Source organism: Rhizophagus irregularis, chromosome 24 (genome assembly GCF_026210795.1).
Source record: "Rhizophagus irregularis chromosome 24, complete sequence".
Taxonomy (NCBI): Eukaryota; Fungi; Glomeromycota; class Glomeromycetes; order Glomerales; family Glomeraceae; genus Rhizophagus; species Rhizophagus irregularis.
Window position 1 is genome coordinate 287,217 of NC_089452.1, and position 18,734 is coordinate 305,950.

General features: G+C 28.5%; 5 protein-coding genes across 5 annotated transcripts; 3 read left to right on the top strand and 2 right to left on the bottom strand.

The window, feature by feature from the left end:
• Window positions 1-4,063: 4,063 nt before the first annotated feature.
• OCT59_015785 (uncharacterized protein) lies at window positions 4,064-4,393 on the bottom strand (the record flags this gene model as incomplete). The annotated part of the gene is made up of 1 exon (XM_025310505.1): window positions 4,064-4,393. The coding sequence occupies one exon, from the start codon at window positions 4,391-4,393 to the stop codon at window positions 4,064-4,066; it is 330 nt and encodes a 109-aa protein (XP_025181679.1).
• A 1,302-nt stretch (window positions 4,394-5,695) lies between these two features.
• OCT59_015786 (uncharacterized protein) lies at window positions 5,696-6,010 on the top strand (the record flags this gene model as incomplete). Its single annotated transcript, XM_025325324.1, has 2 exons — window positions 5,696-5,714; window positions 5,772-6,010. The coding sequence occupies 2 exons, from the start codon at window positions 5,696-5,698 to the stop codon at window positions 6,008-6,010; spliced, it is 258 nt and encodes an 85-aa protein (XP_025181680.1).
• Window positions 6,011-10,461: 4,451 nt separating this feature from the next.
• On the top strand, window positions 10,462-10,960 carry OCT59_015787 (uncharacterized protein; the record flags this gene model as incomplete). Its single annotated transcript, XM_066132043.1, has 3 exons — window positions 10,462-10,483; window positions 10,645-10,866; window positions 10,935-10,960. The coding sequence occupies 3 exons, from the start codon at window positions 10,462-10,464 to the stop codon at window positions 10,958-10,960; spliced, it is 270 nt and encodes an 89-aa protein (XP_066003075.1).
• Window positions 10,961-14,120: 3,160 nt separating this feature from the next.
• Window positions 14,121-14,510, top strand: OCT59_015788 (uncharacterized protein; the record flags this gene model as incomplete). The annotated part of the gene is made up of 1 exon (XM_066132044.1): window positions 14,121-14,510. One exon carries the CDS (start codon window positions 14,121-14,123, stop codon window positions 14,508-14,510), a length of 390 nt encoding a protein of 129 aa, XP_066003076.1.
• Window positions 14,511-16,408: 1,898 nt separating this feature from the next.
• OCT59_015789 (uncharacterized protein) lies at window positions 16,409-17,562 on the bottom strand (the record flags this gene model as incomplete). Its single annotated transcript, XM_066132045.1, has 5 exons — window positions 16,409-16,454; window positions 16,526-16,746; window positions 16,810-16,831; window positions 17,229-17,276; window positions 17,468-17,562. The coding sequence occupies 5 exons, from the start codon at window positions 17,560-17,562 to the stop codon at window positions 16,409-16,411; spliced, it is 432 nt and encodes a 143-aa protein (XP_066003077.1).
• Between the last annotated feature and the right edge of the window lie 1,172 nt (window positions 17,563-18,734).

Here is an 18,734-nt window from a genome sequence, read left to right on the forward strand (position 1 = left end):
TTATAGAAGAATATGAAAAGGAACTGAAATCCAAGAAAAATCGCAAATTTCAGACTAGATGTATCCAGATAGGACCTGAACAATACTGATACAACTTACATTTGAGTTTACATAGAATTTATATTAAAATTTTTCAAAAGTTACGTATTACAAAAGTATTTTCAAAATTTTGTTATCCTACATATCCCTATTTTTAACACAACCAGTAATTTAATTTTAATAAAATTTAGTATATCATTAGATTTATCTTGATAAGAGGATTCTAATGATAGTAAAATCGAATTCATAGCTTCAATATTAACAGAGTTATATCATAAAATGTATTTTTACTTCAGTACTTAAAGTTTACTTGTGAGTTATATTAGTATTATTCAGGATTCTATCCAGATAGCTAAGAAAATTCTTAATGAGAAGCTAATAATTGAGTATTGTCCTTCTTTCTTGAATGGATTAGAGCTAGGGATTGGAATCGATTCCCATTATTGGAATCGATTTTAAAATCGATTAATCGCGATTAATCGTTTCGCAAATATCGATTTTAAGATTCGATTTTCGATTTTTGATAATCGAAACTAATCGAATTTATATTTCACAAAAAATACAAATTACGGTGCAAATACTTAAAAGATTATTTATAATGATAAAATTTTTATATTTTGATGAATTTATTCAATTAAAAGTAATATAATTTGAGAATGTCAAATCCACCGATCACACCCACGTTTTTAATTGGTTACGCGATTATGTCATCATCAATAAATGTTTATTTGTTTATTATTTCTAGTACTTTCCCAACTTTAAACCCTTCGCACAGCTGGTATGTTTTTCTTTTTTTTTTCTTTTATTGTTTTTTATATTTATTTCTTGCTAACTTTATTTTATTCTCTTTAAGTTCTTACTCCTTTCAGTCTTTTGCTCTTTGCAATTAAGGTGTGTTTAGTATTACATAATCACGATTTTTGAAGTTTTTGTTTTTTTTGTTTTGTCATTTCTTATATTTTGTTCCTTACATTTCCTTCCTAACTTTATTTTGTTTTCTTTTAGGTCCTTGGTTCTTCTCGGTGTGTTCTTTTTTTTTATTTTATTTTATTATTTTTTTTTATTTTGTCTATCATATTTTGTTTCTTACTAACTTATTTTATGGTTTTTACTTGGTTGGTTGGTTTCCTTCATTTGTTTATTCCCTACTATTTTTTTATCTTTTGTTTCCATTGTTACTTTTATTTCCTTAATTTTTCATTTCTTTTTCACTCCACTTCATTTTTTTTCGTTCCTTTTCGCTCATCGATCGTTTCTTTTACTCCTTTTCACTCCCCGTGTTTTACAATTATTCTTGAAGTCTTGTTTTGTTAGACCATGATCGAGTTTCTACTGTTTCTAGACTTTTGTTTGTTCCTTCCAAAAATAAGTTTTGATATCACGTATGCAAATGATTAGAAATTGACAGAGAAGTTGGTGAATTTTTTTGTCTTTAAGTGGGCTGAAAATATGTTATAAAGGCCTTCATTTTCTTTTGTTCCTTTCGCTTCCCTTTGTTTTTTTCATTCCTTTTCACTCTCCTTCATTTTTTTTCGTTCCTTTTTATCCCTTTCATTTTTTTTTATCCTCTTTTCACCTCTCTTTTGCTTCTTTCATTTTTTTTACTCCACCTTTGTTTCTTTCATTACTTTTTATTCCTCTTCATTTATTTTGTTCTTCCCTTCACTCCTTTTGTTGTTCTTCATTCATTATTTTTTTCATTATATTTTGTTTCTTATTTTTTTTGTTATTGCACATTCTCTTCGTGTTATTTTCATTATTTCTGTTATTTCCATAAATAAATAAATAAATAAAAATTGTTAATATTTATATTTTTAATCAATAAAACGTATCTTTAATTAATAAATTATTATTAATATCATTATAAATGTGTAACTTTTAGTATTTAGTTTGCAAATAAAAATTTCAAAAAAAATTTTGGTGAAAATCACCACCGGTGAGATTTAGCAATACTCATATAATTTTATCAAAAAAATATTTTTTTTTTTTTTGTGGTAAATGATAATAAACTTTATTTCTTATATGACAAAGAAATTACAAAAACTTAAAAGCAATCTGGAGTTTGAATAAATCCTCCCTCATTAGCACCTAGCACCTTTTACTGTCTCAAAAAAAAGTAGCACTTTTCACTTCACTATGAAAGATTGCTAAAAACTAAACTAAAAGTAAACTAGTTCTTGCCTATGTATATTTGTCAAAAAATTTGATAATTAGATATCTTTCACTCATATATATCAATATATTCTCTATTTCTTTTCAAAAACATGAGCTGGTTAATAATAAATGAATTCAAACGGGTTCTTTGAGGAGTAATTAAGTTTTTGGCATCAGAAAAAAGCCTTTCTGATGGTACTGAAGTAGCAGGTATGGAAAGGTACTTCATTGCTAATTTGTGTAATACTGGATATTGATTTTTGTTTGTTGACCACCATAAATAAGGATCATATTCTTCAAGAGCAGGTAATTCTGCTACATCAAAATAATGTTGGAATTCATCCTTTATTGGTGCAACTTTGGTATTCTTTTTTTTCCAAAAACTAGCCATTTCTGTCCTTAATTCATCTGTATTCTTTTCAGATATTATAGAAATATCACTTTGTTCATTATGCTTAAAGATCATGAACTCTTCTTTTAACTGGTTAACAATATTATTACATTCTTCTTGAGAATTAATAAAATCTAAACTTTTGAAGCGAGGGTCAAAAAAAGATCCTTTTAGGCATAATTCTTGAGGATAATTCCATCTTAATGTTAAATCTTCTAACATTGCATTTCTGCAATGCTTTGCATCCATAGTTTCCAATGAAGTAAAATCAGTTTCAAGTCTATCTTTTAAATTACATATGCATGGATATGTGAAACCAATAGTTGGATATTTTACACCACTTAAAAGACGTGTTGCAGCTTCAAAAGGACTTAAAAGTTTTATCATTTCTTTAATAACTTTCCACTCATAAACTGTTGGATACAATTCTTCTAATTTTTCGCCTTCTTTACAAATATTTAAGTTTGTATTATTCATTAAGGTGGTCTTTAACATAGCAATTGCTGATTTAAGAATAATGAGTCTTTGAAAAGCATATAGTGTTGAATTCCATCGTGTGTTGTTTACTTTTATAACATCAAGACAAATAAGATTTTCAACTTCCTTTTCCAATTCATCATCTTGTAATATTTCTTGTCGATATAAATGAATTTGGGATTCTTTTAACTGTTGTTTTTTCTTATCTCCTGCCAAAAAAATAATAAGACGTTTACATTTATCAACTAATAGCTTTATTTTATCTAACCCCTTTCCAATACTTAATTGAAGTGTGTGGGCACTGCAGGGAATTCTTTCACCAATTCCTATTTCATTACATGCTTTTTTAACATTTGAACCATTATCAGTTACCACTGCAGTTATCTTTGATTCAATTCCCCATTCATAAAACAAATCAATTAAATGTTCCTGAATCTCAGTTGCACCATGTGGATATGGTAATTCTTCTATACTAAGTAGTACTTCATATGGTTCAAAATCAGATGTTATCCAATGTGCAGTAACACCTAGGTAGGGTAAATGTGCTGGTGAACTCCAGGCATCTAATGTTAAAGAAATATATTCTACCTGTGTAAGTTGATTCTTAAGTGTATCTTTTCCTACTTCAAATGTTTTTGAGATCCTATCTTTAAGGGTTTTTGTGCAGGGAATTTTATAACGGTTGTCAAATCCATTTATCATTTTAATAAAATCTGGATCTTCTACAATACTTAAAGGTTGTACTGTTCCAACAACAAATCCTATGACATTTTTAGTTAGAGATTCTTGAACAGGATAATTATGTGGTATAATAGAAGATCCAGGTGAATTTTTTAATTCTTCTTCATTACATTTCATAGCAATATCTTTGGTAATACCATGTGTACCTGATAAATGAGTTGATAATGAGCTTGGTGAACCACACCATTTGAGCATCTTGCTGCAACCACTTATTTGACATAAAGCCTTTATACTATTATCTTTATTGAGTTCAAAGAACTTCTATACCCAACTTGTTTTTGGTCTTGTAGTCTTAATTGGTGGCTGTTTTGACTGTTTGCTAATTTCTAAAAATTCTGCTTCAAGATCATCAATATTTATATTAGAAATATCAACAGATAGTGTAGTAATATCTTGTAATAACACATGACTATCTTCAACTTCATAATCAGGATCAATTTCACTTTCTTCTTGTATTACTAAATGACTAGTTTCAGTATTAGAGTCCAAGTCACTTTCATTCACTTCTATTACTTCCTGTATTAAATTTTCTTCTGCTTCTTTGGTCATTTGTTCCATTTGTTTACGTTTACTTCGTGTAGTAGTTGCCATTTTTTTTAAAGAGCGTGAGAATTATTTATGTAATGATGATCAATTTCACAGAATAATGAACAAATGATCAGCATAATAATCCGTTTTAAAATTTAACATTTTCAGTGTAACATGATGACGGTCATTAATAAACATTTATTAACGATACTGCGCCACAATAGGTAGATTCGATTTTTATTCGATAATCGATTTAAAATCGATTCTTATCGATTTTCGATAGATACGATTTTAATCGAATCTTTTCCGATCCCTAATTAGAGCTTGATACCTTTTTCCAAAATTATCAAATTGTATTGGAATTTGGAAATGCAAGAGGTTCAGCATCAGTTTTATATTATCAGCTGATATATATAAAGATACCAAAAAACTTGAAGACATTGTTAATTGTGATCGGCAAAAAAAATGTATTTATCTAGATAATGGAATTTTTCTTATTAAGGTATGATATGACCAGAATCCAGAAATTATTATTTTAAAAAAGATTAAGGAGTTTGTTAACTAAGTATCTAAAAGTTTTGATCTCTAAATTAATAACCTTATAAATAAATCAAATTAAATCAGAATTAATTAATACTTTACATAACTTACAGTACAATTTTTATTTTTTTTGAATGACAAAATAAAAAATATTTTTATCTGATAACTCGACTATGAATAATAAAGCTAAATATACAGCAGGACTCTGAATGAATGCAAGAAATCTTCTAATTAAATATATTCAAATTATATGATTATGGCTTATATACTAGTTCATTAAACAATTTTTTATATATTGGTCGCTACTTCTGATAACAGACAGGTCTTATTTTATATAAATTGAATATACTAATTATTTATTTACTTTTATTGATAGTAAGAGAATTTATTAAACCATATTCTTGAAATTATATACTTTCTCTTGCTCAATTTCCTTAGCAAGTTTTACAACTAATTCAAAAGACATATTAATTACACTAAGTTTTTTTCAGCTAAAAGAATGTGATTTAATCTGTTGATTAATTTAGTAATATTTTTTGCTAAAATATAGTCCAGTTTAAACAGCTTTTTTATAAACTTTTTCTTGTTAATAAGTTGGAGAAAATAATAACCAGGAATATTTTTGAATTTTATTATTTTGTCTTCTTTAATGTTAAAAAAACTTCTTAAAAGTTAATCAACACCTTTAAACCTCAAATCATTATTGGTTGAATTGCTGGTTAAAATAGGACCCCGGATATCTAATATAAAGGTTATAATGGACTTTTGGCCAAAAACACCCCTTTTTGCTGAAACTCAAAAAACGATTTTTTGAGCCCCTGAAAAATGGGCCAATCTGCCGAAAGTGTGACTTATGACCTGTTTTGGAGATATCCGGGGTCCTGTTAAAATGTCACCAAAGTTGCTGTTCCCAATGCCTGGTTTAGTAGTACTATTATCGTTATTCTTGGTGTTGGTATTACTTTTGATATTCCTGGTATTGGTAGTGCTTTCAATGTTTCTGATACTGACAGTTATAATACTAGTAGTGCTGTTATCATTGTTCTTGGCGTTGGTATTACTTTTAATGTCCTTAGTATTGGTAGTGCTTTTAATGTTTCTGTTACTAGCGGTTGTGATACTGGTAGTGTTTTTGGTTGAGATGTTAGTTTGTGATTCATTATTCTAAAAAAAATATAGTACATATGTACAGTAAATGAAAATGTAAATCACACCAATGAAAATTTAATCGTATTACCTGAATCTTATAAATAGTATGGTTATTGCTTTCAGATTTTTTTGACAAAAAAAATTTAATTGAATTGTTTTAATTTTGCTAAAATCATTATTATATTCGAATTCAAAGGTTTGTCTTTGAACACGTTAAAAAAATAATTCAGTATTATTCTCAGTCTTGAAATGTATATGATTGTAAGTTTTACTCTTGCACTTTAGTATATGACAATTTTCCATTTGGATAATATCTGATAAAAGGTTTTTAATTTTGCCATTACTAACACCATTCAGATGTTTTCTTCTAATAAAAACAAATTGCTAGACTGAACAATAAAAAGTCTTTTGTTTTTTTAATTCTAAAAAATAAAAGTGTAAGTGTAAGAATATGAATGTGAACGTGTGAATGTGAACATAAAATGTGAATGTGAACATGTGAATGTAAATGTAAAATGTGAATGTGAAATGTAATGTGTAAACTATAAATATCATTTCTATGACTGCTATGAAGAAAGATACATAACCGATTCCTCTTTCAAAATCGGTAGACTTTCATAAACTTTTAGGGGTATGCCAGAAATCAGCTGATTTGAAAGAGGGTGGGGGAGTCAAGCTTCAAATCAGGTCTATATATATCATGTGACATTTATATATCTAAATATAAATATTAAAGTAATTTAAAATCATTATAATGCAATTATCTTGACTTCTAGTAATCCAATTTTAATAAACTTTTTTTTAATTTATAGCTCTCATTTAGCTCTACAAATCTAGCTTTACAAAACAAAAAAAAAGTTTGTTCAAATTGAGCCAAGATATTTGTATTTACATTATAATAATTATTATAATGCAATTATTTTGACTTCTAGTGATCCAATTTTAATAACCTTTTTTTTAATTTATAGCTCTTATTTAGTTCTACAAATCTAGCTTTACAAAACAAAAAAAAGTTTGTTCAAATTGAATCACTAGAAGCTAAGATAATTATATAATACTAATTATTATGTATAATATTTAATATTTAATAGTAATAATTTTTTTAGCCAATCAGATTTCAATCAGGTAGGAGTGAGGGGTTAAGGCTACTAATTGAGAGAAATCAGCTGATTTCTGGTATGCCTCTTATACTGACAATCAAGTTGGATTGTAAAATTGATGCAGTAATTATAATCACTGGACATTACATATAATTTCAGCCAGAACTTTGGGTATTATAATAACTTGGTATTTAAGCTGGCTTGAAACTGGTGAACTAATAAAAATCCTGCCAGTTCCATGATAATTCCAGGAGCTGCCAGGTCACTACCATGGTACCAGCTTAGATCTTCCAAATCATATATCCTAAAGATTAGCCTGAATAATGCCATAGTGCTGGCCAAATTTAGGCACAGATTTACATCAAATTACTGCGCTATCTGACACAATTTTTTTACCACATTTTGGCATCTAGAAAGGCAACCAAATAGGCCACACCTTCAATAAAGAACCAGCATCTAAAGTCTAAACTGGCATAGAAGGCCAGTATTTCCAATATAAAAGCTAACTTCCAAACAGGTAGAAATAAATACAAACAAGAAGGTATCAAATTGGTAATGAAAAGGCTGTAGAACATAATCAACATAAATTATATCAGAAAGTATTTATAATATTGCAAACACTAATAAAAATAGGCACATTCAGGTTATTTAGTCATAGTCATAATTAGATTATTTAATCACATGATCACAAATGATAAATAGAAAATGGGAAAAGAAATTTAATTTCAAAGGCAAGAAATATAATAAGAAAAATAGGTACAGTCAACTCCCTCTATAGTCACTCCTGTTATAGTCACATTCTACTATATAGTCACACCAGTTGAATGTTCAAAACACTTTATTATTAAAATCTATCCTATATAGTCACAATCTATCTATAGTCACTATCACACCTATCTTCAAAAATCTTATATTAAAAAGAACCGTTTATAATCACAGTTATATAAAGAATATATTAAACAACTTGGCATCTAATAATCGTACAAAGATGTACCATAGCTTGTTAGAATCGTCTCACTGAGACGAATCGAATGGTGGTAGTTTTATCCTTTTACGATCACTGGCTGATGAGTTATTCAACAAAATGTTAAGCATCGGCATTATTATATTCCTTGATTTACGTTTACTGCGCCATTTAACATTTTGCTAAATATCTCGGTACCTAGTGATTGTAAAAAGACGATTAATAGCTCGTTGGAATCGCCTCATCAAGACGAATCGAATGGTGGTAAGCTCATCTCTCTATGATCAATATTGACGGAGTTACTACTTAAAAACTATTTAATATTTTTTAATTTCGGAAATTGATCTAGTGATTGGATTTCGATGTATTTTATACCATTAGATTTGTCGCATCAAGACGAATCGAATGGTAGTAAGATCGTCTCTCTAGGATCAATATTGGCAGAGTTATTACACAAAAACCATTAATATTTTTTTAATTTCGGAAATTAATCTAGTGATTGGATTTCGATGTATTTTATACCATTAGAACCGTCTCATCAAGACGAATCGAATGGCGGTAAGATCATCTCTCTACGATTAATATTGGAGGAGTTACGATACAATAAAGTTTTAAGTATAATTTTGGCCAAAATTATGTTAATTTTTGGCCGGAATTATGATATACTAATATAAGAAATTTTTTATATAGTCACATCTCTTTATAATCACCAAATATGGACTGTCCCAAATGTGTGACTATAAAGAGAGTTGACTGTAGGTATAAAAAATCATCACAATTAGATTATTTAATTAGATTATTTAATCATAATTAAATTATTAACTAGTTATATTTAGATTACTTAGTTATATTTAGATTATTTAGTTATATTTAGATTATTTAGTCATACTTATTATTTTATTACTAAATAATCTAATCTAAGCTGTTTATAACTAAATAATATAATTATATTATTTAGTCATAAATGGCTAAATATTAGAACAATTTGAATTTTATCATATCTATATAGCAGAAACAAAAATTACACTGATGGTATTGAAAAAGGTTATTTAATGAATATAGATTTTAGTGCTATTTCTAAAAGAGTTGAAAATTTCTGATCTGATTTGTTAGATATTTGTAAAAAGAAGATTAAAAGTGTTTATTGTGAAAATGTTATGAGAGTATATCATGAAATTAAAAAGAATAAAGCTAATATATCTATGAGTATTATGAATAGAATTAGGGATGCCAAAAGTTCGGTTATAACTGATTATAACCAGTTTTTATCAGTTCAGTTACGGTTCAGTTTCAGTCCAAGATTGACTGGTTAACTGTCAGTTTTATATATAAAAAAACTGATAAAAAAACCAATCAGTTAATCATATATTCCAAAAAAAAAGAATGTTTTTTTCATTAATTATATTGAGAATACTATTAAAAATTATGATTTTGGTGTTTATTTATATATATAGTATTCTTATTTTTGAAATAATAAGAAAATTTTTTATGCATTGATCACGTGATTTTTTGTTCTGCTGAAAAAAATCGCAAAATTGACATTATTATCATAAAAAAAATTATAATTTTAAGGAATATTATCAAATAAAATTATAATTAACACTTTTTAACATTAGTTCATTCAATTTTGCAGTAATTTTGCGATCGGTTTTGCAATTCAGTTTTATCGGTCAGTTTTGCAGTCAGTTTAGTTTCAGCTGAAAACTGTGATTTTAAAACCAAACCTGAACTGAACCGACCGTTGGCATCCCTAAATAGAATTGAGAATTTTCAGATAACTCATATTTTTTATTTAATTTTATGCATTTATATTCTATAATTAACAATAATCTATTACTAATTAACAAATTAGCCTGGTTATTATGGACCTTATGGTGCTGTTATAATCACTGAAACTTTGAATTTGTAGGAAGTTCTTCATTATTTCTGAGGCAGCAGTTAGATTAATTCAAGAAGATTACAAAGGAATTCAAATTGAAAATGCACATGAAATTATGCTACAAAGTATACATTTTGAGGCATTTGTTTATGATAAATAGGAATTTGTTGCTTTCAAATAATGTATTATTGCACATTTTTAATAAAGTAGTTCTATTCATTTCTATTGAAAAAATTTTAAAATATAAATAAACTGAAGTTGGCACCATTTAAATGTATTAGAAAATTTGAAATTTTGCAAATTCGCAACTTTGTTAATTTTATTCTTTGCTTATTTTTTTGAGATTTTCTAATATTTTATTATATAAAACACTATTTTTGGAAAAACATTACTATAAAAACTATAAAAGGAATAAATAGTGATGGACAATGACCAGGTCATATAGAAATTTTTATATGACCGTGGTCATATGTACAAATGACATATGGTCATTAGTCATATGACCTTACCAATAAAATCTTGTAATACACATTAAATGCATTGACGTTTTACTTTTAAATCGTACTTTCGGTTTTGAATATCACATATTTTCATTAATTTCCTTGAAAATGACAAGGCAGCAACATAATTTTTGACCTTTTTTTGTATTAATAAAAAATTCCTAATTCCTCAAATGCTTTAGCTATATGTAATTATTGTATAACTAAGCACGGTGGTATAGGAGCGGCTCAAACTAAACCTGAATGTTTTAATGTAAATCGAGCACGCCTTTGCCGTAACCACTTAGCAAAATGTCCAAATTTTCGTGAATATGTAGACAATGAAGAAGTACAAAGGATTCTAGCTTTATCAGTACCAGAGGATAAAAAAAAATGTAAAAAATCAAGTGATGACGATAACAATGGTATATAGAATTTTATTTATATGCTTGATTTTATATATTCTTGTTGATTAATTAATTTAATATTATAGAAGAAAATAATATTTCTAAACGATGAAGACTTTCAACAGCTTCTTCATCTATAACACAATTCTCTTCTTTTTCAAATTAATCATCAATAACCAATTTTTACCGTCGATCATTATTAACAAATGATTATTCATTATTTGAGATAATGTTACTTCGTCTAGTTGTATCAAATGGTTTACCTTTTACATTTGTTGAAATGAAGAAACTATTGCCATTTTTCAATTTCTTGCGCCTGGAGTTATATTATCAAAACGAAAAGCTATAACTAAATACTCCGAAACATTACAAAAAAATATAATTAAAATTTCTAAAAGTGATCAAGATGGTGTAACTGCTACATTTGATGGTTGGACGAATGTGAAACAAGAGCACATATGGGGAGTGGTATTTTTAACTACATCAGGTCAACCATTAATTTGGGGCGCATATGATATAAGTGCCGAAAGATCCAAAACAGAAGATGTTATTAGGCATATCGAAAAATTAATGACCGATGCTAATGAAGGGCATATCAATATTAAGGCTTTTATTTCAGATTTGGCGGGAGAATATGCTGCTGCTTGGTAAATTATATATTTATTATAATATTTATTCTTTTAAATTTAATTAATATTTATATATTATTTTAATATTAGGCGTCAATTACGAAGAAAATATCCATCTAAAATCTTTTTACCATATATGGCTCATCAGATGAATTTGATTTTTGGGGAAATATTCAAGGAATCTGAGTTACATCAAAGAATTTCTAAAGAGGTGATACGAATTGTTAGATTTTTTCATAATTCAACATTTTTTACTGATGAACAGAAACGTAAGTTAGTCATAATGGTCATTCTGGGTCATAGTCCAACACTGTGTACATTAGGTTATCGTACAACCTTAAAAATCAGAGATCATACACATGATGCGTACGTCACGGATTTCTGTGCGTAATACTTCTACAACTTTCTACAACTTTCTACAACATGCTTTGATATGACTTCTCTTGTTTAAGACGTAATTGATTAGCCAATCAATAAATCTAATAAATCTGAGCGATAATCTCGATTTTCATACATTTGCTTGTGTGAATCGAATTTCTATAAAAAAAATTTTGGAAATGACAGAAATGACACTCCCTTCGGTCGATGATATAGAGAAAAAATGGGAATATGGATAACGTAATCACTTTCTTACAAAAAGATGATTTAAACTTAGACCTTGACAATGATGACCTTGCCATAATCAGTAATCAAAAAGTTAGTGGTGCAGACTTTCTCGGCTTGACGTCAAAAAAACTTAAAAGTTATGGATTGAAATCAGGGCCTGCTTCTAGGATCGCGGAGCTGGTCAAGGAAATCAATGGTGGACAAGGTGAATTTCAAGATGATTTTTCTCGTCTTCTCCAATAATACCGAATACTTATTCTTGTGCTTTTCTTTCCTGCTTCTTATCGTCAAACCCGCCAAAAAACACATCCGCGTTATCTCACATTCTTTTTTATTCGATTAGGGAAAAGGAAGGCGGAAGATTCGAGTGAGGAACTTGACAATAAAAAAGTGAGACGAATAGGTGGGTAAATTGCGATGAAAATAGAATCATATACGTTAAATATCACTCCTTCTAGTATTGTTTGGAACCTAATATTTTCTTTGTATTTACATGAATTTAAAAGGGCTTAGCCCCGAATCCATAGCGAAGTTTCTAGAAGAACAAGAAGAGGTTAAAGATGATTTCACAAAGCCACACGAACTATGCATAAATCGATTCGACTTTCAAAGAAAAGGTAGAGATGAAACGCTACATAAAATATATGATTGTATTGTTAAACGTTATATCAGCATTAAGAATACCCTAGAGAAGGAGAAAAGTGTTGGCGATAAAAGTCTTCACCCTATTCTCGCGCTTCAAGCCACACCAGGAGGAGGAAAATCTTTCTTACTTGATGAGTTGGCCGCATTGAAAAGTGAAGATTTCGATAATTATTTGAAAAGCAAGGAACAACCAAATAGGGAATGCTCTTTTATTATAGAAAACGCAGTGTACCGTGAATACATTGAAATAGTTAATGATGTCATTGATATACTTCGTAATTCGATTGTAGTTTGCATAACATACAATGGGAGTTCAACGTACAAAAATGATTCATTCGTAGATGCTAATGTTCAAAGAGGATTAGTAATGCGTATCTTATGGAGTTATTTTTTCGATGATGCAAAATTATCCTGGCAGGGTTTTTGCGAGAAATTTAGTACAAATTTTGAATCATTGGATATTTATACTGCCGTTCAAAGCATCTTATATCATTCGAGTATTTTTATGCGTTGACGAGACTATGAAAATTTCTCCAAACACTGATGATGTAAATCGCAGGCAACATAACATTAATGAATTATTAAATAATCTCTATAGTCGACTGATGAATGATAAAGGAAAATTGATCAAATTTAATTTCATTTTGACCACTCTTGATGCGGTTTATGTGCGAACTAATTCGACTTATTCGGGTAAAAAAATCGACTGGGTGCCATTAAGAAGACTTGAGATTTCAGAATCAACAGATCTATTCCATAAAATCTTAAATGGTAAAGAACTAAACGAAAAGAGAAAATATCTTATTAGGAAATGCATTTCAGACTGTAATGTCTTGAAAATTTCTATGAGCTTCTAAGGGAGGATAAAACTGCCTTAGGTATTGACATGTACGGTTCTCTTATTTTGTGTTTGGTGAAAAAAAATCTCCCATCGTTATCATATATCACATTTTCAGTAATTAAGAGAGCTTTATTGGGGAATAGTACAAGGTTGTCGCACAAAATAAATACTCTTAATAGAGAGTATAGTATTTCAGATCTCATTTCTATCGGGGTCTATATTAATTCTCTTACTAAAGTTGAAGAAACAGTCAGTGTAGTTCCCACCTTAAACCTGGTTAGCATCCAATATTTCTGTAATATGTATGAGGAAGAAGGTAAGAAAGAAGGTGATGCAAAAATTGTTGTTGAAATATTAAAAGATATGTTGGATATATATATATATAGATAGATAGAATGCTATTTTGATGGTGGTGTAAATGATGGGAAACCATTCGAATCATTTCATTGCAATTGGGAACAACTTTACCGTGTGCTCCGCGAAGAGGTCTTCGTGACGTTCACCGTTTAAGTGATGCATATAATACAACTACTAAAGGAGATGTAAAAATCATGTTACGAAGGAAGAAAATTATTAAATTGGACAGGAGTGTAGAGTTTCCTCCGCGTGATGGTAAAATATGTGGTGAACAGGGAGTTTTCATTAAGAATTTCGAAGAATATATATTTGTTCCTGACAAGACTAACAATAGTGGCTTTGATATGACAATATTCGAGAAGGTTGGCGGTGGTCATATTGCATTAAACATAGAATGCAGATTTTTCTACCCTGAAAGGTCAACAACTCTTAAAAGCAAAGACATACGAGAAAAGTATAATTTAATGAAAGATAAATATAGATATCATGTGAAGCAAGAAAAAAATCAAAATGTTACCAGAAAACAAAGAAAAGATTCCAAGGTGGAATTAGTAAATAGACTATACTCCGATAGGAGAATTTGAAATGACCATGGAAGATATTTATCTAGTCATAATAGCTTGGGGAGATATAGATGCGCTTGATTCTGATATAAAGGATAACAAAAACATAATTATTGTTGGCAAAGATTCATTAGAAAAGGCTTATACTCCAACACTTGTAACACGTCCCCAATTCTATGATAATATGTTACAAGGCCGTGATAAGATATCACAAGAAGTCATGGAAAGAGTGAATGAGCGATACAGGAGTAGTTAATCAATTACCAATGAAGTTAGTCAATATAATAATGAATTTATTTCTAGTCATTTTCGCCAGCAACCTCCTAATAATAAAATTTATATTATTGTATGCATTTGAATACCCCTCCAGTAGATAGTATTTTTTTTCACATTTAACAGCTAAGTAATTCGCAAATTTATTTTTGTATCAGCATTGCTTCGGCAACGTTTTTATTTCATAAATAACAAAGTATTGATACCCAGGTTTGTTGATTTTGTTTCACATGACATCGTCTATAGTTTAATCAATTATTTTCATCGCACTATTATTAATTAAAGAAATATCTTATTCAATATGAAGACATGTATAAACGCAAACCTAAATAATAATCTTGTATACGGTAATAAGATGAATGGTGAACAGCTATATATCGTATGCTTGATCATTTATCATCCTTCTGCTGTAGAATGCAACCAATAATTTACATTATACGGAAATAAAAAGTAATTATGTCGAATTATCGTGTACATCAACCATTGCGATCACAACATAATTACAACAATCAGTAGGATTGTACCTTGATGAAAAATTAACGAACAAGTAAGTCATGTAATCTATGTTGAATTATAAAATATAAATTGTTTTTTTAAATTTGCTTGTTTTTTTTTCAAGTAGTCCTGAAGATGCGTACGATTGATTGTGAGACGATCAAAGTTAGTTTACCGAGGAAAGCGTCGCCACTTGCTAGGGCTAGTGTTGCCAATATTATAGGAAATTAATAGAGAATATATTTAATACATTAAGTCGAAATAGTCTCGGATTATGTAACACTTTATAGTGAGATCACATCAAAACATTTGGAAATGGTATGATTAAGACATTTTAAATAAGAGGCTTTATTTAATTGATTGTTTTTTGGTTTCTCTTTTTTTAAGCAATGTTTAATTTTCAAGATAAATCATGGTAATCACTTATGATCTTGAAGAAGTTAAGCGTGAAATCCAAGTACTGTTGGAAGAAAATTTAATGGTTAGTCAAACTCTTGATTATGATTTTGCTGCAAGTTATTTATTTATTTATTTTTTTATATTAATATTTTTTTTATAGGCTTTAGAATTGTGATACTTCACGTCATTATTATTTTGGCGATAAAAAACACTTCTCTTAAAGTATTAGTAAAAGAAACTCTGAGAATTGAGATTAGACATACAAAGACACATGATAGAATTTTTTAAAAAAAGAAAAAAAAAAACATTTTTAATAATTATCAACAGATTGGTATTAATATGATACTCCACCGATTGAAACAAGATGAATAGGGAGATGCTATCAAAAATGACACTTGAAATTGATGACTGTTACTTGGTCAGATCAAATGATAGTGTTCAAGAAGTATTTCTAGTGCATGAAATTTTAAAAATTTATTAAAATCTTGTATCGATTTAAGTGTATGGTTTTTAAAAGTAATGAACAACGACGACTGTCGACGAGAAATAAGGAGACGACTATAAGCGAATCTGACTACAGCAACAACCACTTTAGAAATATAATTTTCAAGGGTGTTGTTTTTAATAAAGTTTCAATTTTGGATTCAAAATCAGTTATTTTACTATTCGCAATGTAAGGATTAGAAACAATTCCAATTCCTAGCGTAATATTACCGATTTATTAATGATAATTATAAAAGTATTATTATTAATTATTTTGTATCCTCAGCTATTCGTTTAATAAAGCGTGAGCCAACTCTTTAAAATAAAAAAAAATATTATTAATTATTTATTATGTTAATAAGTAATATCAAATTAGTAGTGATGACCTGAGTGGGCAAACTGTAAACCGTAGGTTTACTGTTATTGTAACTTCATATTTGTTTAATCCGACCATATCTAAGATATCACTACTGTATCTATCGCCAATAATTTTAACAGAATTAATAAATTTTCTAATTTCAGTCAATTCATCAGAATTAAGATTAACTTTTATCGCATCAAAGTTTTCTTCCAAATGTTTACCAGGAATGGCAACAATGTTATCTTCCTATATAAAAATTTAAAGTTACTATCAAAATTCAAATAATACACACGTTATATTATATATTACCTGAGATATAATCAAAGTTGACCTGGAGTTATAGCGTATTCTTCAAATTTATGTGCAAGTTCTAGATTCTTAATAAATTTTCACCTTGAAAACGCGGAATCGTTCTTCTAACATCATCAGGTTCAAAATCATCAATAGATTTATATTTTCCCTAATAAAATTATTATTATTGAGAAACGTTCGTTTTATGTATATTTACAAATAATTATATGTAAATTACCGTTAGAAGTTAGAACTCCATGCCCGAGTGGACTATAGTAACGCCAATTCGCGACAAGTTTCCATAATTCCAAGAGTTCAAGGACTTAAAAACATAATCTTTATTTATTATTTATTTACTTGAACTGCGGCAATAGGATGAACTTTATAAGCACGTCGAAAAGTTTCTGCGGAACATTCAGAAAGGCCAATAGATTTACTTTCCTTCAACAAGATCTGCTAAAGCACCAACAGTATCTTCAATAGGTCTGCAAAAATGAAAAAAATGTATAGTCAATTCTTAATAAAAACTCTTTCTTACGTATTGGGATCAAAGATCGATATAATCTACTCCAAAGAACGTTCACAAGCTTGACGAACATAATCAGGTGAACTTGATACAGTAAATCACCATTTTCATCTAAAAAAACCAAGTTTTGTATATAGATATCAAAGGAACAATTCGCTACGACGTTCTTTAAAAACTTTTGAAAGGACATCTACTCGATGAGCATAAATGTAGGTTATTCGAGTTTTGCCGTGTAAGTTCTGCATCTTATACAATAAAATTCGGTAATAAATACCATTTGATATAAAAAAAACTTTTGAAAGGAGACGATGGTTTCCTTTTTACGTTTTTTACGTATAAAAAATTAAAAATTATATCCACCTTTAATTAATTAAATATTTATATATGAACAGCAGTATCCCAAAAGTTACATTCAATTGATCGATTCAAAACGTTAATATTGTTTTGACCATCTATTGGACCAGTATTGGACCTCGCTCGTACCCGTAGATCACATGACTGAAAAATGTAAAAATTTTACACCAAGTTCACAGAATGAGACATTTTTTTTTAAAAAAAAAATAAATAAATAAATAAATAAATTTTTTTTGTACCAATAACATCGAATTCGCGTGAAAGTCTTAATACTGTATATACATATCTTGGATCCTTTAAAAAAAGCCGATCAAGTTACTGTATTTCTTTTAAAAATATTTTTTTTAAAAAAAAGCTAATCAAATTATTGGGCTATATTATTTGAACCACAGTTGGATGAATGTGCTCACCGAAATTATGATTATCACGCGATCGGGTAGGCCAAAAATGCAAATGCATAAAATGTGTGAAAATTATGCATTCACATAATTCCGGAAGTTTGTGTCCGCAGCAAATTTTACGTAATTATAATAAACAAGTTTTTACGGGCAACAGCAAGTTTTTTTTAAAGGAAAAAAAAAAAAATTTTCAATCAATCTTTTTAAACAGATCTTAACTTATTGTTATTATTATTTCACCGAATACTTTATCTATTTAACAAACAACAATAAACAATAAAGTTCTATAACCAGTTTTTTCAGTTCGGCGCATTGTTTGAATGATGCCGGAATGGCTTTTTTTATAGCATATTTGTTTAGTTTCGTACCTTATATATATGTATATTTTTTTATCAAATCAAAAATCAAAAAAAAAAAAAATTTCTTTCTTTCCTCCTTTTTTTTTTATCTTTTTTTTGGGGGGTAACCCAAAAAGAGATTATTTGTTTTTCTTGTTTGGCGTTAAATTTTTCGCCCAACCACATTTTTTTAATTCAAAAAAAATATACAATAATAATCCTGCTTTTATTTAATAGCAGCTTTTGACATATTTTTTTTTTTTGTAATTGTTTTGTGATGTTTGTGGCTTATAATACGCATCTCTTTTTTTTTCTTCTTATTATTAT